Source organism: Bos mutus, chromosome 23 (assembly GCF_027580195.1).
Source record: "Bos mutus isolate GX-2022 chromosome 23, NWIPB_WYAK_1.1, whole genome shotgun sequence".
Classification (NCBI taxonomy): Eukaryota; Metazoa; Chordata; class Mammalia; order Artiodactyla; family Bovidae; genus Bos; species Bos mutus.
The window spans coordinates 29,075,466-29,098,625 of NC_091639.1; the positions used below are offsets into that span (position 1 = coordinate 29,075,466).

A 23,160-nucleotide genomic window follows, 5' to 3' on the forward strand; every position below is an offset into this window, starting at 1 on the left:
GATACTGTGCGTCAGCTCTCAGGGTTCAAGCTGCACACGGCTGCCACTCTGACATCTGGGGCCAGGAGCCCGCCTCATTTGGGAGGCCACAGCACAGTGGCAGGGGGGACACACGGGGGACCTGAGGGTGGCACCAAGGTCCCCAGCTGGGCTCCATGGGCAGCATCACCCACTTGCCCAGCACTGAGCTGAGCTCCTGTACGGTATAGTAGGCTCCCAAGAGCATCTGTTTTACACATGAGAGTGTATATACGTCAATCCCAGTCTCCCAGTTCACCCCTCATTCCCTGTCCCAACCATGTCCACACATCCATTCTCTTGAGGCATGGTATTAAGTCCTAGGAACACAAAATGAACCAAAAGACATGACTGTTACCCTCATGGGCCTTATTGACTAGTAGCAAAGACAGACATTGACTGAACAGTCACAAAATAGGTATGCAATTGCAAATTAATTTTAAATTGTGGCAAATTCTAATAGGATTTGTACATTTGTACAAGCAACAATGAAACATTTATACAGGAGAACTTGAATTCAACTCAGAGACTGCTTCTATGGGAAAAAAACATTTAAGCTAAGAACAAGTAAGAAGAACCAGAGAAAAGGAATTCATTAATTAGTTTTAAAAAGAAATACAATTCAGCTTTCCCACCAACTGCCCTCAGAGTCCACATGGGGGTCCTCTGACTCTGCACCCTCAGTAATAAATAACATTCAAGGAGCAATACTGAAGAGAAGCCTTTGAAGGAAGCAGAGGTTTTTGAGTTTTAAAAAGACTTCAGGGACTCCTGAAGTGGTCCAGTGGTTAAGACTTCTTGCTCCCAATGCAGGGGGCATGGGTTCGATCCTTGGTCAGGGAACTAAGATCCCATATGCCACCTGGCACAGCCAAAAAAAAACAAAGTTATCTTAAAAAGTCTTCACAGTCAATGTGAAAAAAAAAAAAAAAAAAAAAAACAAAATACCTCCTTGGGCATAAAAGGGACAGAGGCCCTCAAGCCAGGGGTCAAGAGAACAGTTAACATTGATCAAGGTAATTATGTTAACACAGAGTATTCAATTATTTGTCATCCCAGAAATCCTGATTAAGCATCTCACAGATGCCAAGCACTGGAGAACTAGAGCAAACAGCACTTGCCCTCATCCAGCTACTGTCTTGTAAAAAAGAGCCACAAAGCTGTGTCATTCAAAAAAGGGAATGTGCGACTTCCCTCATGGTCCAGAGGTTAAGACTGAGCTCCCAGTGCAGGGGCCGTGGGTTCGATCCATGGTAGGGAAAGTTCTACAGGCCACAGAGAGTCACCAAAACAAAAGCAAACAAAAGTGGATATGCCAAGTGCTCTGATGGGCCACAGCAGAGGGACTTCAACAAGCCAGGAGGGATCAGAAAGGTTTTCTGCTAGAAATAAGAGACATTAAGAGACATCCAGGTGTCCACAGGATCTAGATATTAACTATAGGCCTGGGATATTGTGGATAATCTGTGTATTGTGTACATGCTCAGTCACTTAATTGTGTCCAACTCTTTGTGACCCTATGGACTATAGCCTGCCGGGCTCCTCTGTCCATGAGATTTTCCAGACAAGAATACTGAAGTCGGTTGCCATTTTGTCCTCCAGGGGATCTTCCCAACCCAGGGTTCGAACCCACATCTTCTGCATTGGCAAGAGGAATCTTTACCACTGAGCCACTGGGAAAGCCCTCAGTGTGTGTCAAGTGAATAAATATGAGGTACCAATATACACAGCACAATAATATACAGAAAAATTCATCAAAACTTCTCTTATTTCCTTCCTGTTACCCTACCATCCCCTTTGTTAAAGCAGCAGCAAAAGTGTTCACTACAACAGCACAAAGGTTTTTACAAGCAGAAATGCCCAAAGAAGTAAAACATTCATTTCTCAGCTTCTGAATTTCAAAATAGAAATTTGAAACTTACAAGAAAGGAAACAGTTGAGAGAAAAGGGTTTTGAGTGTGACAAAAATGACTTTGAGTATTTACTATCAGAGACGTGTAAGACTAGAGGCATTAAGCGTACGTACTGTGTGGACATGTCAAAGGGATGTACATGGATTTAGGAGCCAGTTTTCCAAGCCCACAGTGAGTCAAGGGCCTGTAGCTCTTAGCAAGGGAGAACCTCAGAGGAGCTAGTAACTGACCTTGAGAAGCTGTCCTGAAAATACTCCACTAAACTAAGCACAGGGAGGAGCAATAGACTCTCAATACATTTGCAAGAGCAGAAAGCTCGTGCCTCACTTCCTAGGGTGCCAGCCAAGCTCCCAAAATCCACTCTGTGGGTTGCCACAGAAAGATGGGGAAGTAGCTCAAATTTCTAATGCGCCCAAAGAGCCCTTAACAGTTGAAAGAGATAGGATGCAAAGTGACCTATGACAATGAATGCCTGAGGCCAGAAGGAGCCAGGGTCAATAAATTGACAACAACCAAACCAAGAGCCCCACCCACGGGTCCCACAGAGTCACAGAGACCTCTCTGGAACTTACATAGAGTCTAGGAAGAGGCGGAAAACCTGATTCAACTGAATTTATCCTGATCCTGTAATGTTGTTTGTTTTACAAGGTCAAAGGCAGGCATAAAAATGAGATGGTACTGTGTCGTAGGAATACAAAGAGGTGTTTTGTTTTGTTCGTTTCTTTGTTTTTTGTTTTTCACTTTGCACACCTTTGCAATTTTGGTAATCTGTGAAATTTCACCCTGCTATAAAAGTCTGGCAAAACCATTTTTTAATTAATCAGAAGGAAATTATAATATGGAGAAAGGTTTATAGCTAGAACATCCATATTTAAGCTGATGAGATCAGACTGGCAAAATGTAGGCCTAGATAATTACCCACCTAGAAATAATTAGAGGACATCAAAAATGAATGATTTTGATCCCATAATGCAGTGAAGTGGCCTTTAAGTAATAAGCTTTTAGACCAAGCCATTCTGGAGATCAGAAAGCACCAAGCGAACAAGCAAACCCCTGATCCCAAGAGGTAGTTGAATGAGGACAAGGTTTCTAAAATTATGAAAAGGTCCAGTGAAGGTTTTTCTACTTATTTTTACTCGGTACAAAAAAAAAAAAAAAAATAGGATAAAAATTAAATAGTATTTTAAAACAGCCTAAATTTAGTAGAGAAGGTGCCACAGTAGAAAGATGTGTTTATTTTTCAATATGGGTTCAACTGTGACAATTTTTTTGCACAAATGAGAATAATTAGTGATGTATTTTTAGATTATATTGATACAGACATTATATATACAAATGAACTATAGATGTAATACATAATATTACATGTGTTAAGTGTCAGTCGTGTCCGACTCTTTGCGACCCCATGGACTGTAGCCTGCCAAGCTCCTCTGTCCATGGAATTCTCTAGGAAAGAATACTGGAGGAGTGGGTTGCCATCCCCTTCTCCAGGGAATCTTCTCGATCCAGGGATTAAACCCAGGTCTCCCACGTTGCAGGCAGATTCTTTACCATCTGAGCCACCATGGAAGCCCAATATATAATATAGACATCATATATAATATAGTATCATTTAGAATACATGTTAGAAACTACATATAAAATAAAATCATATACATACATGCCTACAGTTTTCATTTAGCATCACTTTGGTTAATCCGGTCTTGGTGAGTCTGACTATTTGGTCTACTTAGCGCAGGTTAAGGAGAATGATAACAATATGTCAAGTTTGGGATTGACATATGCACACCACTATATTTAAAACAGATAACCAACAAGGACCTACTGTATAGAACAGGGGACTCTGCTCACAAGTCTGAAATAAACTAAATGGGAAAAAAAAATTGAAAAAGAATAGATACATATAGATGTATAGCTGAGTCATTTTGCTATACACCTGAAACTAACACAACATTGTTAATCAATTATACCCCAATATAACATTTTAAAAAATTATATAAAAATAAATACAAAAAACAATGCATTAAACAGTGTACACTGCGCTTGCATGTGTATGCATAATGAGCTTCAGAAATTCTAACGAGCTGCCTACCCTCAAGAGTACACAAAGAACCAAATTCTAGACTGTTGGTAAAAACTGACTGTTAGTAGGTTGAGCTGAGGAATTCAACTAACAGGAGAGAGGCTGATGAGTAACAGACTCAGAGAAACAGGAGAAGGACCTCATGGGTAGGTGGATCCAGACTCACTGCTCAAGAGCAGCCAAACGTCTCAAAGCCAGTAACCCTGAGAGATGGAAAGAGGAGAGGATGTCATGTGACATCTCAGTAGCTTCATGACATGCCACACCACAGGGCTGCAAGGTTAACTGAGATCAGACACCCATGTGACAGACATTATCTTGTTCCCTGGGCATACCTCCACGAACTATTGAAAACAAACACTTTATCTCTTTTGGATTCACCCAGTTTCTAGAACAATGTATGCATGCTAGTTGCTTCAAGTCAAGTCTGATGCTTTGCAACCCTATGAAGTGTAGCCTGCCAGGCTCCTCTGTCCATGGGATTCTCCAGGCAAGAATACTGGAGTAGCTTGCCATGTGGAGTAGCTTGCCATGCCCCCCTTCAGGGGTTCTTCCCAACCCAGGGATCAAACCTGTGTCTCTTATGTCTCCTGCATTGGCAGGCAGGTTCTTTACTACTACTACTCGTGCCACCTGGGAAGCCCTCCTAGAACAATACTTGGTACCAAGTAAGATTTGGATGAAATGAAATCCACATTTAACTTGGATTAATTTATTGGCATTAATTTTTTTTTTTTTTTTGGCATCACAGACAGGAGCTAAAGGAAGAATGGGAAATGAGGATCTTAATTCATGATCCTGCATTTACGGAAATATTTTTCTTACTTAACACCTGATTATAAGCTAGAAGTACATCATGATTCCTGATGCTGCATTTTTGTCCAGCATCTATTTTTAGGTTACTTTTGGCTCTATTTTAAGGTTATGAGTATAGATTTAGAATGATGAAAACTTCTCTCAGACTGCCTCCTACTCAAATGTGGAGTTTAGGGAGTAGAGATCAACTGGAACCATCAAGAATCTCTAGCTCAAGAGAATTCACTGGTGGTCCAATCCCTGGTTGGGGAACTAAGATCCCACAAGCCACGTAATGAGGCCAAAAAGAAAATAAAAGAAAAAACTCTAGCTCACACTGTGCAACAAATAGGTCCTTGCATGACACTAAGAACTCTGAAATGGGGGAAGAAAACTATTATTTAGACAAAAGTTTTGACTTAATAGGAAGCTACCTGTGGTCTGGAGGGAGCTGTGTTATTCCAGGTTCCTGAGGCTAGCAGTCTCCAGGGTAGGTTGTAAGGAAACTTGAAGATGGTTATCAATCAACATGATGGATTGGGATACCAGAAGGATTAGAACTTCAGTGATTTTTTTTTTTTGACCCCACCATGAAGAATGTGGGATCTTAGTTCCCCAACCAGGAATTCAACCCACATTCCCCACACTTGAACCTTTGGAGTCTTAACAACTGAACCCACAGGGAAGTCCTTACATCAATTTTTATCTTTCAAATATAAGATAGAAACTAGAGTGTGCCAATATTAAAAACACCGCTTGGTGAAAAGACAACCCTCAGAATGGGAGAAATAGTAGCAAATGAAACAACTGACAAAGGATTAATTTCCAAATTATACAAGCAGCTCATACAACTCCCTGGTGGCTTAGACAGTAAAGCGTCTGCCTGAAATGCAGGAGACTTGGGTTCAACCCCTGGGTCAGGAAGATCCCGTGGAGAAGGAAATGGCAACCCGCTCTAGTATTCTTGCCTGGAAAATTCCATGGATGGAAGAGCCCAGTGGGCTACAGTCCATGGGGTGGCAAAGAGTCAGACACGACTGAGCGACTTCACTTTCTTTTCATTTTCGTACAACTCAATACCAGAAAAACAAACAACCCAATCAAAAAGTGGGAAAAAGACCTAAACAGACATTTCTCCAAAGAAAACATACAGATGGCTAACAAACACATGAAAAGATGCTCAACATCGCTCATTATTCAGTTCAGTTCAGTTGCTCAGTCATGTCCGACTCTTTGTGACCCCATGAATCGCAGCACGCCAGGCCTCCCTGTCCATCACCAACTCCCAGAGTTCACTCAAACTCATGTCCATCGAGTCGGTGATGCCATCCAGCCATCTCATCTTCTGTCGTCCCCTTCTCCACCTGCCCCCAATCCCTCCCAGTATCAGGGTCTTTGCCAATGAGTCAACTCTTCGCATGAGGTGGCCAAAGTACTGGAGTTTCAGCTTTAGCATCAGTCCTTCCAAAGAACACCCAGGACTGATCTCCATTAGAATGGACTGGTTGGATCTCCTTGCAGTCCAAGGGACTCGCAAGAGTCTGCTCCAACACCACAGTTCAAAAGCATCTGTTCTTCGGTGCTCAGCTTCCTTCACAGTCCAACTCTCACATCCATACATGACAACAGGAAAAACCATAGCCTTGACTAGATGAACCTTTGTTGGCAAAGTAATGTCTCTGCTTTTCAATATGCTATCTAGGTTTGGTCATAACTTTCTTTCCAAGGAGTAAGTGTCTTTTAATTTCATGGCTGCAATCACCATCTGCAGTGATTTTGGAGCCCAAAAAAATAAAGTCTGACACTGTTTCCACTGTTTCCCCATCTATTTGCCATGAAGTGATGGGACCAGATGCCATGATCTTCGTTTTCTGAATGTCAAGTTTTAAGCCAACTTTTTCACTCTCCTCTTTCACTTTCATCAAGAGGCTTTTTAGTTCATTATTAGAGAACTAAATTTTGCTCATTATTAGAGAAATGCAAATCAAAACTACAATGAGATATCACCTCACACCAGTCAGAATGGCCATCATCAAAAAGTCTACAAACAATAAATGCTGGAGAGGGTGTGGAGAAAAGGGAACGCTCTTGCACTGTTGGTGGCAGTGTAAATTGATACAGCCACTGTGGAGGACAGTATAGAGATTCCTTTAAAAAACTAGGAATAAAACCACCATATGACCCAGCAATCCTATTCCTAGGCATAAACCCTGAGGAAACCAAAATTGAAAAAGACACATGCATCCCAATGTGCACTGCAGGACTATTTACAATAGCTAGAACATGGAAGCAAGCTAGATGTCCCTCGACAGATGAATGGATAAAGAAGGTACGGTATATATACACAACGGAATATTACTCAGCCATAAAAAAGAATGCATTTGAGTCAGTTCTGATGAGGTGAATGAACCCAGAACCCATTATACAGAGTGAAGTGAGTCAGAAAGAGAAAGATAAATATCATACTCTAATGCATATATCTAGAAGAATGGTACTGAAGAATTTATTTACAGGGCAGCAATGGAGAAACAAACATAGAGAATAGACTATGGACATGGGGAGGGTGGGGAGAGGGTGAGATATATGCAAAGAGTAACATGGAAACTTACATTACCATATGTAAAATAGATAGCCAACGGGAATTTGCTGTATGGCTCAGGAAACTCAAACAGGGGCTCTGTATCAGAGGGGTGGGATGGGGCGGGAGATGGGAGGGAGGTTCAAAAGGGAGGGGATGTATGTATACCTATGGCTGATTCATGTTGAGGTTTGACAGAAAACAACAAAATTCTGTAAAACAATTATCCTTCAATAAAAAAATAAACTAAAAAAGAAAAGAAACAGAAAAAAAAAACAACTTGATGGTGCAACATGGCATTTATATTGAGATTGCTGAAAAATACTTTTCAATATAAAGGTGAGACGTGATGAAAGTGTACAAACCACTGCATTAGGCTTTACTTGAATTCCTATAGGTCAGGAAAGAAAAGAGGAGCTACAGTTTCTTTGGTCTTCCCTGGTGGCTCAAAGTGTCTGCCAATGCAGGAAATGCAGGAGACAAGGATTCAGTTCCTGGGTCGGGAAGATGCCCTGGAGAAGGACATGGCAACCCACTCCAGTATTCTTGCCTGCAAAATCCCATGGACAGAGGAAGCTGGCAGGCTACAGTCCATGAGATCACAAGAGTCGGACACAACTTAGAGACTAAACCGACCAACCAGTGGTTTCTTTACCATCTTCTACACACCAGATGACAGGATAATAGGCTTATTTCTTTGAATTCCCACCACAACCCAGAGAGACAGATGTTACTATTCCTGTTACACAAGATTCAAAAGTATCTACCTCTGGGTCACAAGCCTTACAAAAAATCCAAACTCTTGTCTGTTTTCAAATTGTCTGCTCTTTTACAGAGCACCACAATATCTGATGGCTCAGATAGTAAAGAATCTACCTGCAATGCAGGAGACCTGGGTTAGATCTCTGGGTGGGGAAGATCCTCTGGAGAAGGGAATGGCTACCCATTCTTGCCTGGGAAATTCCATGGCCAGAGGAGCCTTGTGGGCTACATCCGTGGGGTTCCAAAGAGTTGGACACGACTGAGCAACACTAATATTTGAAGGACTGCCAACTCTGAGACTAGCATTTGCCAAGGCACTCAATGCTGCAGAAACTCCTCTTGTGCGAAGAACCCATAGGAAAGCAGACACAGTAAGCTCTTACTGTATAAATAAGGACTGTCTATAATCACACCTATCAAAGTCCATATGTGCCTGCCTGCTCAGTCACTTCAGTCATGTCCGACTCTTCGTGATCCTATGGAATATATAGCCCTCCAGGCTCCTCTGTCGGTGGATTCTCCAGGCAAGAATACCGGAGTGGGTTGCCATGCCCTCCTCCAGACCAAAGTCCATACGAAACATTAAATACTGTGAGGCATTTTATGAGTCACAAAAGTTATTATTCTTATTGGTGAAATAATGTATAAAAATCAATAATATCCTATTCAATAGAGGAAATAAGCCCCCAGTAGATCCACTGTATAAATTTGGTAGATATTAAATGTGTGTGTGTGTGTGTATGTGTAAATGAGACTGAGATAGAGACAGAAGGGATACTATAAAGGTTTAAATAAATAAAACCAAGTTCAGAAGGATATAAACAGAGGGCATTTGAAGTTCTCCCAGTCTTCAACATTCCCTAGGTTCTTCACCCTGTGAAGTTTTAATTGATTACAGAACATGTCTATAAATTATGACTGCAGTTACCTTGGTCAATTTCACTTCCAGCACATGGCTGCTATGGATCCGACTGTCAAAATGAGCTACTTCTTTGGACGAGGACTTAACCTTGGCAATGATCTTCACATAGGAGAACACGATCACAGCCGTTGGGAGCACGAGGCAGAAGAAGAGGATGTTCAGGATGAAAATCTGGCCCCCTACTGACGCCTGGGCCAGCCACCAGTCCAGGGTGCAGGAAGTTCCGAAGGGCTCAGGTGCGTAGTCCCCTAGACCTACCAAGGGCATGGTGGTCCAGAAGGCAGCATAGGCCCAGATGACCGCCAGGCAGATGTAGGCGTGCTTTCTTTTCAGCCAAATCCCTGGAGGTGGAAGAAGAGCATTATCAGGATGTAATCTGCCCTCCACCCAGACACCTCCCCTCGACAGGTCAAATTCCACATCCAAAGAGTTGATCCATTGGATTCTGGGAGACGTGGTCAGTAACCAAAGCCGGAGGGAGAGTTGGGTGGAGGGAAGGAGAGCTCCAGAGCTTGGGCTCTTTTTCCAAGAGAATAAAACAGGAAGTGTTTTCACAGGGAAGGTTTTCTCTAGGCGTCTGGGAGCCTTGGGAGGGGGATGTGACAAAAGCTGGGGAGAGGTGGCGGTAAAAAGATGAGAGGAGGCTGAAGACGGTGAAAGATCTTGGGAAAATATCCAGAATGACCTTGGCTCCTATCCGGGATAAGAGGCTAACTGGTAGAATATACAAATGGAGCCTCAAAAAGCATGTGTTAAGGGTTCATCAGAGGTAGAGTCCTTTGGGGGAGAAATGAGAAGACACTGCTTGTGTCTAAAATATCCTTCTTCCAAAAAGCTTGTGTGCCTCTCACCTAAGAACTCGAGGAGTGGGGGTGGATGCCAGAGTCATGACGGTGTGGGGTGATGTTATAAGGGTTGGGTGAGAGCAGATTTTAACTCTTCCAATGTTATTAACACAACAGTCACACTCACAGCCAAAGGTGGAGAAGTGGGGAACCTAGGTAGAACATACCATGCTCTGCAAAGTAATTCTGTGAAAATATTTTCAGAAAAACAAAAAAAAAAAAAAAACTCCGTGTTTCAGCACTGGTTTCCATTAGCCAAAAGAGAATTCCAAGAGGCAGAAACAGTGCAGTCAGTGAAGGAAAGCTGTAAAGCACTAGTGATCATTTTACAAAGTTCAATACCACCACCAAAGACAGGTCAGCCTGCTCTAGGGCTTCAGCCTCTACAGGAAGTTCCCTCCGCCCCATTTATCGCCTGGAACCCAAAGAACCAGAGAGGTGACTCCTCCCTGCCTTGGGTTTTGGTAGCAGAGAAGAAATATCGAATCATATTTAATAAAAGCCAAATGATTTCTTCAGCACAGACTCTGCTTAGCGTCACGTGAGGTCTGGGAAAATCAGAAGGGCCTAATCCTTCTCATTTCTAGTATTTGACCCGCTTCACGTAACCTTTCCAGACGTCAGTGTTCTTAGCAGTAAAATGGAGGAAATAAAAATCTACTGCTTACAGATTTCGAGAAGGGTGAAATGAACCATGCCAGGTCTCCTTTGCAAACTATGAAGGACTACATTGACATGAATATTCACTCCTGTGTTTGTTTCATTTGGCACTAACAAGAAACGTAACAGATGGTTTCCTTCGTCTCTATTTTTTTTCAAATAGACATCATCATAAAATGCAAATCTCATGGACCCACCAGATAGGAGTAACAATCAGGTAGCCACGATATCTGTCAGCTCTTGGTTATCCATTATAACGCAGAAAACATTGGCACGGATAATTATATAAATTTACAGGAACGTGCATAAGCATATGTAGAAGCGTTTACGGTGAGGGTTGCTTGGTGAGGTGTTTTATACTTACATTCGGTTATGGTGAAAGGCTGTCAAGTACAGGAGGGAGTAGATTAGTAGATTGGTTCTGTGATGCTCCAGCAGTCAGAACTAGGACCAATGGGTGGAGGTTACTGGGAAGCAGTTTTGTCTCAATATAAGGAATAACATTGTAACAACCAGAGCAGACCAATCAGAGAATGGGCTGCCTTGTGCAGTAGTAAGCTCCCCGTCACTGGTCACTGGAATTACTCAAGAAGAGGCCAGGTGGCTGTCTGTCAGGGACGCCTTAAAACACTTTATCCCATTGCATGGGGGAAAGGTCTACATGGCCCCAAGCGACTTCCTAATTCCAACATTCCAAGATACCGTGTGGAGGGTTTAATTGTGCAACAAATCAAATGATGAACCAGACTATCGAGAATCAATCTTAGAAGAAGCTGGAAAGCATATACAGTGCCCATGGGAGTTGTGCCCTGCGGTGATTCTGGGGAGTGAGCAACATTATCTCTACATTGGACCCGAAGCCTGAAGTCAAGAAAATATTTAAAAAGCAGAGACATTGAGGTTTAGTATTCCTCAAATATCTTCAGGAAATTGAACTTTTTGCTTCTTCATCTGTAAAATCTACTTGATATGATAAAAATTTACTTGATATGATCAAAAGTAAGTGTATAGAAAAAAATTGACTCTGATATCATCCAGAATAGGTATAATTGTATTTTTTGTATTTTATTGGAATTTTTGATTCAAATTATTTCTATTGCAGATTCTAAACTGTTAGAAAAAGCGATGCAAAATTTTTCTCAAAGATGAGCGCTGGATGGTGCACGCATTGGACCGTGACCCTATCCCCCACCCCAACCTCCTGTATATTTTGTTTTTAATTTAGGATTGCAAGCTTTTAAAATATAAAGAAAAATTCTACCCCATTGAGAGTGTCACATCAACTTGATCTTTCCCATTCTGGGCTCCAGGCCATGTTCTGTCTCCATGGTCACAATCACCAAGCTGATTGAGACTGATGAGCAAAGCAGTGTAGCATGAACCAGTATCATTCTCTGGCTGCACCTAGTTTTCAATATTAAATTTAAAGGGCCAAATGCATCTCTTTCGGGTTCAATAATTTTTCCAGAAGCCCAAGAAGCCAAAAGTATTACAAATTTATTTTTCACATTGTAGAACGGTCTTATCATTAAAATCTGATCACTAGCCTCTGAAAGTGTGTTTATGGCTGGCTCACCCCTAACCGATTCTCTTACCCACTGCTCTTTCTACATACCAAGACCACAAAAAGAATGTTGGCTGGTATTTCGTATGTGTGTCCTTTCCTGCAGGCTTGGTTCTCTAACCTGGAGGAGAATTCCTCATCTCTGCAGCCACAGGGAGCCTGAGTGCTAAAGGAGAATCAGAAAAATCTTTCCATATAATTATACTTACTACGCAGGGAAACAGCTAAAACATCTTGGACCCAATATCCTTTCAGTGCATTTTATTTCTTTTGCTTACATTGCATAACACAGTAAAAGCTTACACACTTTATACAAAGAGATGATACTTTCATAAAAGCATCGTAGCGAAACACCAGACATTCCTATAAAAAACAGTATTGAAAGAAACCTACATGGACACAGGTTCGAGTCTTTAAGTGTAAGTTAGAACAAGATAGGCTATGAGTAGAAATACTCCTGGTCTCTCAGTGTATTCATAATCTTTGTTTATTATCTCTGGGTAAAACATGTACCGCTCTGACAATCCACCTAGATTCGACTCTCAGGGAATAGAAACCTTCCTACTTACCATATGATAAATAGCAGATTTTCAGGTATCGGTCCAGGCTGACAGCAGTCATAGTGATAAGGCTTCCACAGCCAAAGAAAAATCCAGCCCATCCATACCAGCGGCAGCCAATCCAGCCGAACACCCAGCGGTGACAGAAGCAAGAGATGATGGTGAACGGTTTGCCTACAACTAGAACGCCAAGTGACTTGTCAAGGGACGTTCCCTCCGGTTCAACTTTACCCCGCCCACCCAACTCGCTGCGGAGTCTTATCCTAGGCAGACAAGAGGGAGCTATTTCGGGAAACGTTAGGTCCAATTTGTTTACAACCAGACCCGGATCTCTAGGATTTAAACTATTTATCCCTTCAGCCTTCATCAGCTTGTTTTGTTTGTTACTTTCTAGAAAGTAGTCTTCTATTTTAATTCACACCCTGCACCCTCCTTATCCCGTATGTAGTCAATCTTCCCCCTCCTTGAAGAGAACTGCTGAGGAAGCTTTCCAACGCCTGTATCTGATTCTGAAGACGGTTCCCCAACATTCATGCATCAGAAAACCCAAGTAACTGACATTCACAGCCTGCAAATGCTGGCCCCTCCCACCCTTCCCAGGTATACCCTCCCTTGATACACTGTTAATTCAATCAAGTAACTCATCTTTATTGGGTGCTTTTATAAGCTAGACACACATCACCTCTAGCTGTCTACACAGCCGGTGCCATACTCAACTAACTAGACTGAGCACCTTCATCTCAGAGCTTTCTAATCCTGTTGGGTCTATACTCCATTGTCAGTAGGGAAACCCAATGTAAAAGAGTTCTCGTTTTGTTCAACAAATAATTATTTAATGCTCATTATGTATATGGTGCTAGAGGACAATGTGGAGATCAAGATTAACAGATTCATTTTTAACAGAGGAGACCAAACAATAATTTGTAAGATACGATATGATGGAATGATGGCTCATGATGAGTGGAGGGAAGAAAAATGAAACAGACAAAGGAGAGAGACAGAATCTGCTGTTTTCAATCAGATCAGGGAAGACCTCTCTGTGAATGTGAGGTGTAGGTAGATGTTAATCAGTGGCCCAGAACTCGAGCAAACATTTAAAGGGAAAATATTCTAGGCAGGGACAACAGCAAACTCAGAGTTTGAGCTAAGGGTCTGCTGGGTGGTGCTAAAGGCAGCCAAAAAAGGCAATTGACAGTGACTTGATGGAGGTGCCTGGGATCCATCAGCAAAAAAGATATGTTAGGCTTCTGTCTAGAGTGGAGCCTTTAACAAACCTCTGGGATGTCATCTAGAACCTTTGGGATGTCAAACCGTTTTTTAAATTTTTATTTGTTTGTGTGTTTGTTTGTTTGTTTTTGGCTGCACTGGGTCTTTGTTACTGTGTGCGGGCTTTTTCTAATTGCAGGAAGTGGGGGCTACTCTCTAATTGTGGTGCTCAGGCTTCTCATTGCCATGGCAGGCTCTAGAGCTCAGGGGGCTCAGGAGTTGTAGCATACGGGCTTAGTTGCCCCAAGGCATGTAGAATCTTCCCAGACCAGGGAACGAACCCATGTCCCCTGTGTAAGCAGGCATATTTTCAACCACTGGATCACCAAGGAAGTCCATGCCAAAGGGATTTGATGAATGTTTTGGAAATGTCTCTCCTCAAACCCAGCTGCACATTAAAATCACTGGAGGATTTTTTTGTTTTGCTTTGCTTTGCTTAATTTTAAATATCAGTGTCCAGAGTTCCAACCCCCAAATAATCTGATTTAATTTATCTCGAGAAAGCTAAGCCATCACAGTATATTTTTTATCTCCCCAGGTGATTGTGATACATATTCATGATTGAGAGCCATTGATATTTAAACAACAAATATTAGTTGTATAGATGAAACACATCTGGTCTCTAGGATGTGTTTTTCAAGGTGCTTTATAATGTACATATTAAAGCAAGGAAAAAATTTAAAAGACATAAACATTTTTAAATTAAATTAAAAAAGAGAGAACGAGAGAGAGTGAGAGATCCAGAGGTTGGAAAAAATGGTCTGAGTTGATCAGAGAAAACTAACCCATGGAAGAAAATGCTTCCTGGTGAATTACTCTAAGAGACATGCAGAGCAGGTGGTTTATACAGCCCTAGAGCAGACCTGCTTGGCTGAAAGTATTTTCAATGGACCCAGCCAATTATGCATGCTGTATGCACTCAATCACTTCAGTCATGTCTAACTCTTTGGGACCCTGTGGACTGTTGCCAGCCAGCTTCCTCTGTCCATGGGATTCTCCAGGCAAAAGTACTGGAGTGGGTTGCCATGCCCTTCTCCAGGGGATCTTCCCTACCCAGGATTGAACCTGCATCTCCTGCATTTCAGGCAGATTCTTTACCGACTGAACTACCTGGGAAGCCCCAGACTAGTCTAATTCAAGTGTAAGCATCTGTCCGCTACAAGTGAAGGATGTGGCTGAACTGGCAGGTTTCAGTCAAGCATCACTAGGGGCAGCATGGTGAGCTGAGCGGGAGCGCGATTATTCATGTTGCGACACCGCCATCGTGTGTCCAAATGGAAAATGGCACTCATTTTGCAGTCTCGCAAATCACCCCCAGGCGCATCTTAACTTATTTTCACAGAAAGGGGCCAGTGCTGTCGTGCTCCCCTTAGTATGCATGTGTATTTCCCAAAGAGCTGACGTTATTTCAGCCTGTCCATGCTGACAAAAGTCTTCCCAAATAACCAAGATCATCCAAACTCAGTAAGAGGGCAGCACATCTGCTGCTGTGTGATAAATAGTGACTCAGTGGATCAACACTTATCACTGAGCCATGTTTTTAGAGATTGGCAGTAGCAGAAAAATCTACTTATGAAGAGAGAAACAAATACCAGGAAATATTTTTTAAAGGATGCTTAGATGGGAAACTGCTAAAATATTTCTGGTGGAAAGACAAGTTGATGTGTGCTATTCAAACTCTATTTCCCCAGTTCTAGTAACTTAAGACTACATGCTACGTAGCAGAAAATAGGGATCCAAAGACATATTTGTGTGTATCTAGGCAACACTTAGATTGTATAGATGAACCCAAAAGGAGGTGACTTACCCCCAAATCATTCATATTTGTAAAAATGAATTACAGTTAAAGACAAATTGTCTTCCAGTTCCTCCTTGCTGGGTAATCAGAGAGGCCAAAACAGCAAGAAATAAACCAGGGGTTCAAAATTTTGGCTGCACAACAAATTTACCTGGAAGCTTTAATTTTCTAATCCTAAATAACCTGATGTCAGAGTAACATTCTCAACCAATTAAATAAAAATTTCTGGGTATGAAACTCAGCCATAAGTTGTTGTTCTTGTTTTAAGTTCCCCAGGTGATATTTTTGTGCAGCCAAATTCAAGTGCTATTGAACTAAAAGTTTCCTGTTCTTGCACTCAGTCCCTAAGCCACACTTAAGTATGTCATTACAAGGGCAGCCCTCCCTCCTTCCTAGACCTAGACTCACCTCTCAGATTCATCTTTTAGCCTAAGACCGTACTCCCCTGATGCTTAACAGATTTCCATAAGAGTGGGAGGGATGTGACAGAGCTCAAAATAGTGATCTACAGCCTGTCTGTAAGTTTGTTTTTGGAATCACTTAGCCCCGTACAGTATGAGGTATCTGAAGCATCACGTATCATTTCAAATTGTATCCTCAGCATCTAACACACCTGCCACACTGAAAGGACTCAATACACACTAAATGGACAATCTCCATAGCCAGACAACACTCTGCTGACTTACCACAAATTCTGCAAAGATGACTTGTGAAAAGAGAAGCAAAAGAAGCTGAGGGTAGGCTGATCTGTGAGTCCGTGAGGACTTTATAACTGGGCATTGAAACCCTCAAAGGAGAAACGGCATGGCAGTGTTACCTGAAATCCCCAGATCACAGATTGCTAAATTGACAGTCATTATTTCCGCAGGTCTCAGCTTCTTTTTTCGTCTAGAAGACATATAAAGGACATACCCATTTCCAAACGTGGACAGAATCCCTACAAGGAAAAATAGAAATTTCCATCATTAAGACCAGGATTTAGAGCTGCCTCGGATATGAAACACTTCTCAATTTCAAAAACGGACACCATTGATTTAAGAGGGTAGTGAGAGGACTCTAAATAAAAATCTAAGTTAAGAAGATGAAATAAAAAGCATGAGGTGTAAGTGACAGGCGAGGGATGGGTTGCCTCCAAAAAGGATAGGAGTCAGGGGTTATTAAACTGCACTTACCCAGAAAAAGGAGCCACTGATTTCCCAGTGAAGCTCAGGAGGGTGAGGGAATCCCCATGGTCAGTACTTGTACTAGCCCCCAGGATGGAGCATCTCCTTAGCCATCTTTAGAGTACTGGCTTTATAGAAAAACTCCTTCCCTCTGATGAGAAGGGTGAACCCCTTGGCTATCAGTAAATTCTGAAGACGAAGTGACCCAAACAAACTGAGGTGCTTTCACTCTCCTTGTGGACTCCTGAGGGGGAACTGGCATTCAGGAGTGGCAGAGGCCAGACTAGGTTGGCATGGCCCCCTGCAAGGACAGGGTTCATCTCCTGGAGACACATCCAGGGCTTTTTGCATCCTGCGGACATGGACGTTGGGTGTCTGCCACTGCTACTGGAGTAGGCACGGAGGGGAAGTGGGTGACAATTGGTAACGCGGGCTCTCCCCCTCCCACCAAAGGGAGAGAAGGTGGCCGTCAACCCACCAACCTACCAACAATGGTATCAATGTGTTCCCACTTTTAATATCCTTTTATTAATGACTGATCAGCTTTGGCATTACAATGATAACTGTTCAAAAGCTCTTGCAAACCCAGTTTAAATCCAAAAAGACCCAATCCCTACTGACTTTAGTGAAGAAAAGAATACACCTACTTCCATAGCTTAACATGTAGAGTAGATTTCTTCAGGAATTCTTGCTTCATAGCTGTGTATAAATGAGAATCTGGTACAGCTGCCTTTAGTAGTAAGGAATAAGGAGAGTATTAACAGGAGAAACCCAGATTTTTCTATCTTAACTTCTACTTCTCCACCACAATTCATTTGAGGGGCAGCCGTGTGTTTCACAGCTGGGTGTTTCAGCTGATGGTATGAAACCAGCAGGCACTAACTGCTTCGTGCTCTTAGGAAATTGTGAATTCCAGGCGTCAGATCGGCCTTGTGGGCCATTAAAACCTCTTTAGCTTTCTTAAGACAGAAGAGGCAAAAAATAGGAGAGACTGTGGAGATTCCAGAGCAAACCAACTGCAATGAAACCCAGGTCTCATTCAAGGGAACCAGCTAGCAAGGCGCACTGGGAAATTAAAAAGTGACAACATGGCTGGAAAAATTACAAACACGTGGCTTCTACCTCGTATCCAAAAAGATTAAAAGCAGTAACTATGCATTTGATACACAAAGATCATTTAAACATCCTTTGTCTTTTTCTTCTGAGAATACTGAATTTCTTACTTTTCCTTTCTCAAATTATTTTTACTACTGATTCATTAAGGCTTCACCCAGTGCCCAAAGCTTATCAAAAAAATAGTCAACTCTCTACGAGCTACATATAAATTGTTCTCACAGGCAATCTCCCCTAGGGGAATATTAACAGAACACAAGCTTATTTTTAATGAGAGTTAAAAGGAGAAGAAGATGAAGAAGGTAAAAGCTAAAGCAAGGGGGACTTTTTTGATGATGACAATCCTGACTCTTTCTATGAATACAAAAATGTTAGATCTTGTGTATAGACCCTTGATGAACTAAGTGTTTCTAGTAAAAGAACAGAGGATGGAAATGGGTCTCTTGTTTATTTCTCCTCTATTCCCAACTCACGTTATTTTTTCATCTTCCAGTTTTCCTTAAGACTTCTAGTATTTCACAAGAATTTCACTCTACTGGTTCCTTAAAAGAATCCGGGCACATCCTTACACCTGTCCTAGAAGTGGGGGAATCAGGCACAGAACCAGGCCCAAAACTGGGTCAAGGATGAGTCCAGCCTCCCCTTCCCTCCAGCTGAATCTGGCTGCACCCTGAACAGAGACCTGGGAACATACGTTTGGTCCCACCTTCGACTCCCTGAGTCATCTGAGGCTCCCTTTGTTCCTGGATTCTTTTGGGACCTCTTTTCCTGGAGCCTCCTCAGTTCCTCCACTTGAATATTACAGTAGATTTTCCTTCAGACCCCTAAACATCCTATTTTGTGTCATCTGGAGATATCTGTCAGGTTACAGATGCTACTTTGTAATTCATTCCTCACAACTGATTGAAACAAATTCTATTTATAAGATGTCTATTTTTCTGTCTTTTCTGATCACTTAAGGTACTTACGTTTAATAAAAATGCAATGTGGATTTTACTACCAGATAGTCTCTGTGTGGGCAGAGGGCAGTTTGCCCATTATGTTCACAGCTGTGTTTCCAGCAGCATAAACAGTGGCAAAGGATGGGCCCTTTGCCCATACAGTTGTGTTTGAAAGGATGTGGAGGTCCATTTATAAGAAACAGAATTTAAGTCAGTATGATAATAACTAATAACAAAACCAAGGACTCAGGAAAACCCTTTGCAGTAGAATTTCTAATTCAATTTCATTAATTCCTTTTCCTCAAGCACTGACCATAGAGGGGTCTCCAGACTTTTCTAATGAGTTTGGCTAATTTCAGGAGGTTAAATGAAAGTCTTAGCCAGTAATAAGTAGATGAGAAAGAGAGATGGGAGGAGGAAAGAAGGGAAAAGGAGAGAAAGAAAGAAATTGAGAAAGCTTGACCCAACATGTAAAAAGATTAAAGGCAGACACATCTAAAGACGTAACCCACCTGCACGCTGGTTACCCAAATTTAAAACAATGATTTTAAATGTAAGAAAAATATTACGGTTGAATCTAATTACCTAGACTGGTGCTGTCCAATAGAAATATAATGGAAACCAGAAATATGAGTCACATACATATTTAATTTTTTTCTGGTAGTCATATCAAGCAAAATAAAAATATTACTATTTATTTTGAAAATATATTTATTTAACCTAATGGGTTAGCTGTGTGTGCTATGCTAAGTCACTTCAGTTGTGCTCAACTCTGCATGACCCTACAGATTGTGGCCCGCCAGGCTCCTCTGTCAATGGGATTTTCCAGGCAAAAATACTGGAGTGGATTGCCATGCCCTCCTCCAGGGGATCTTCCCAAACCAGGGATCGAACCGGCATTTCTTGGTCTCTTGCACTGAAAGGCAGGTTCTTTACCACTAGCACCACCTGTAGCCGATTGTTTAAAATTATTAATGAGCTATTTTACATTATTTGTTCTGGTCCTGTGTTTTCAGTATCTGATTTCTATTTACACTACACATGTCTCAATTTGGAGAAGTTAGAAGTACTGAGGAGCCACTTGCGGCCACCACGCTGGATGCCAAAGCCAGGAAGAAGATGCACCACGCTGTGGATCAGGCACAGAAACTTTAGACCCTGGACTGACTTCCACTTATTATTCAGACATTTTTTCAACTCTCACCAAAATCACTTGGTGATGCTGTCATGGCCAGACTTGACTTCAGGTGAAGCAAACTCAGTATGATCCTCCTGACGGTAGCTTGGGGACAGAGTTCCCTCCGTCGCAAAAAACAGAGGCTAAACTGGATGTATTTTAAGGTCCCTTCTGAGCCTATACTCTTAGCATCACATCAAGAACACTTTTCAAAAAGTAAAAGCACTCTATTTTAAATAAGATCTCCTTATCATTAATTTTATTACTCGGTGGACAAACCTACTACCAAAGCAATCAAAATGAAATAGTCTCCAGATAAATTATTTTGCTGTAAAGCTTCTCGGATTATCGAGGGAATATTTATTCCTAATAATAAAGATAATGGAGTCGTTTCTATGAAACATAAAGGCCGGATGCCACCCGTTTTTCCTGCTTCCTCCCACTCTTCATCTCAAAATATACACTTAAGTGTTGGCATCTTTGTGCAAAGTCAAGATAGCAGCCTATGAATTTTCTAGATGCAGCCTTTGCACAGAAAAAAAAAAAAAAAACAAGGAAACTTACCAATGATTGTTAAGTAAAAGCCAGCCACTAAATCCGCTTCCCAGGAAAGCTTGGAAGCAAAGGGATCCCCATCGCGAAGATAAGGCGGCCGGCGCTCGTCCGGGGGTGGGGCCGTGTGGTTCAAAGCCATGCTCTCCTCCAGCGCAGCGGTCTGAAAGGCAGACGCGTGCAGGTCACAAGAGCCCAGAAGAAGCCCGCCCGACCCATTTCACGGCCGTGCCCCCAGCTTTAAAATGAAAATCAAGTTCGCAGGGTCATGCTTGAGTCTCTAATAACTGGTGAACACTTGCGCGTTTTTCTTCCACTATCCACATTTGTCAATATTCAATTCGCCAGTGTGTAGGCTATCCAAGTGTCTGTTATTTCCTTCCCACTGCCACCCAGTTTGTGCCACTTCACACCCTCCTTGGGTGAATAAGAGGCTGAAGGCCAAATCTCATCCATTTTACTACTTCTGGCAATTTTTTTTTAACTTTTAAACTTTTTACTTTATATTAGAGTATAGCCGATTAATAATGTAGTGATAATTTCAGGTGGAGAGGAAAAGGGCTCAGCCAAACGTAGAGTATCCATTCTCCTTGAAATTCCCTTCCCATCCAGGCTGCCACATAAGGCTGCTTCTCACAGTTTTTGTAAAGGTCTGAGCCAAGAAAAGATGTGGTTTGGATACACACACACATACATGCACACACACATATGAGATATTTAATCAATATTTATTAAAATCCTATCAATATATAAAATATTTTAATTTGCCAGAGTATAGTGGGTTTTTATTTATCCAAACTGCCCAGAGGAGCATCTCTGTCAGTTATATGTTCAGTGAGCTTCAGAATTTTTCTAAAAGAAAAAATAGTCATTGATTATTAGAGCACTGAACACAAAGAGACATAGAATCTTCACTAAATGAGGTTAAGAACTAAAGGATTGTCAGGAAAGGAACAGAAAAAAAAAATATTTTACAATAATAAAATTTAAAGCTGAGTTACTTAAAAACAAAATATCTTTCAACATTAGACTGTTTAGAAATGAGTTCTATTTTGGTAGAACTCTGTAATTGGTGCAGTGATAAAGAATCAGCCTGCCAGTGCAGGAGACCTGGGTTCAATTCCTGGGTCGGGAAGATCCCCTGGAGAAGGAAATGGCAATGCACTTCAGTATTCTTGCCTGGAAAATCCCATGGACAGAGGAGCCTGGCGGGCTACAGTCCGTGGGGTCACAAAGAGTCAGACACGACTGAGTAATTAAACAGCAACAACACTAGGCTCATCCACAGGCAGATTTGAGTTTCAAGTTTCTTAAAGCAGAAAGCAACTCCGTTATTGCCCACCCCCACCCTTTCCAATCCATTCTCTAAATCCACTGTTTGCTGTAAAAATACCATATAACAGTGCAAATGCTTCTGTGAAAAGTCTGATATTTCAGGGAAGATGCCAAGAGTTGCAAAAGAAGCCTCCTATCTAAAAGTGAAGAATAAAATAAATGACTGCTCGAGACACCCCCCCCCCAGATTTATGATTCTATGCAAAGATTTAAAAAAAAAAAAAACTCTTGGAGTAAATTGTATGTCATTAACCACATTATTCATGTTCAGATATTCCTTTGAGCAATAAAATATACTCTGGCACCCTAACATTTGCTACTTAATGGTCTTTTGCCCATAAATAATGCTTCTGAAAACTGTTCTCATAACAGCTTATTATAGAAAAATCTAAAGACATCCCCACTCCTCATCACCTGTAAAAGTTTTCAATATTTTTTGAGTTACTAGCATTGACCTCTATGATTTCACAATAAAAATTAAGAAGTAACTTGAGATGGAGCCAGACCCAAGTTCTCCTGTCTAAACTGAAAGAATTTACAAATGACTGTTTAGCAGATACGGAAAACAGAATGGCAAATCGTCACCTACTAAGAGGAAGTAAATACTTTAAATCAGTGTCAAGGATGATGATTTAATTCTATCCAACTTTATCCAGTGTTAGAATTATCTTCAAAGAATGTTAGGCCACAGATTTCTCTCTAACCTGCTGAATTGTCACTGTTTAAGGCAGGAGGTAGCATGGACATTGTAGATAGCTACTTATACATAGGATCTGAAAGTGTTCTTCCCAAAATGGGCTTCCCTACTGGGCTGCTCTGGCTTCTGAAAAGTTTGTGGTTTTTTTGCCTGAAAGCTTTATCAACCCCACATTTATTTCTAGGTATATACCATCTGAGGGGCCTCCCAGATGGCACAATGGTAAAGAATCCACCTGCTAATGCAGGAGGCTCAAGAGACACAGGTTCAATCCTTGGGTTAGGAAGATCCTCTGGAGTAGGAAATGGCAACCCACTCCAGTATTCTTGCCTGGCAAATTCCATGGACAGAGGAGTCTGGCGGGCTACAATGCTTGGGGTCATAAAAAGTTGGACATGACTGAGCACGCATGCATGCA

The 23,160-nt window shown here is 41.7% G+C and overlaps 1 protein-coding gene across 1 annotated transcript in view; it reads right to left on the reverse strand.

Moving 5' to 3' along the window:
• The window catches only part of OPN5 (opsin 5), a 32,354-nt gene extending 11,502 nt beyond the window's left edge, over positions 1-20,852 (reverse strand). Inside the window, exons 1-4 of the mRNA XM_005904414.2 lie at positions 20,723-20,852; positions 16,582-16,701; positions 12,710-12,880; positions 9,078-9,412 (exon numbers count right to left, since the gene is read on the reverse strand). Coding sequence (XP_005904476.2) covers positions 9,078-9,412; positions 12,710-12,880; positions 16,582-16,701; positions 20,723-20,852 — 756 coding nt within the window. The remainder of the gene's footprint in view (positions 1-9,077; positions 9,413-12,709; positions 12,881-16,581; positions 16,702-20,722) is intronic.
• Positions 20,853-23,160: the final 2,308 nt, after the last annotated feature.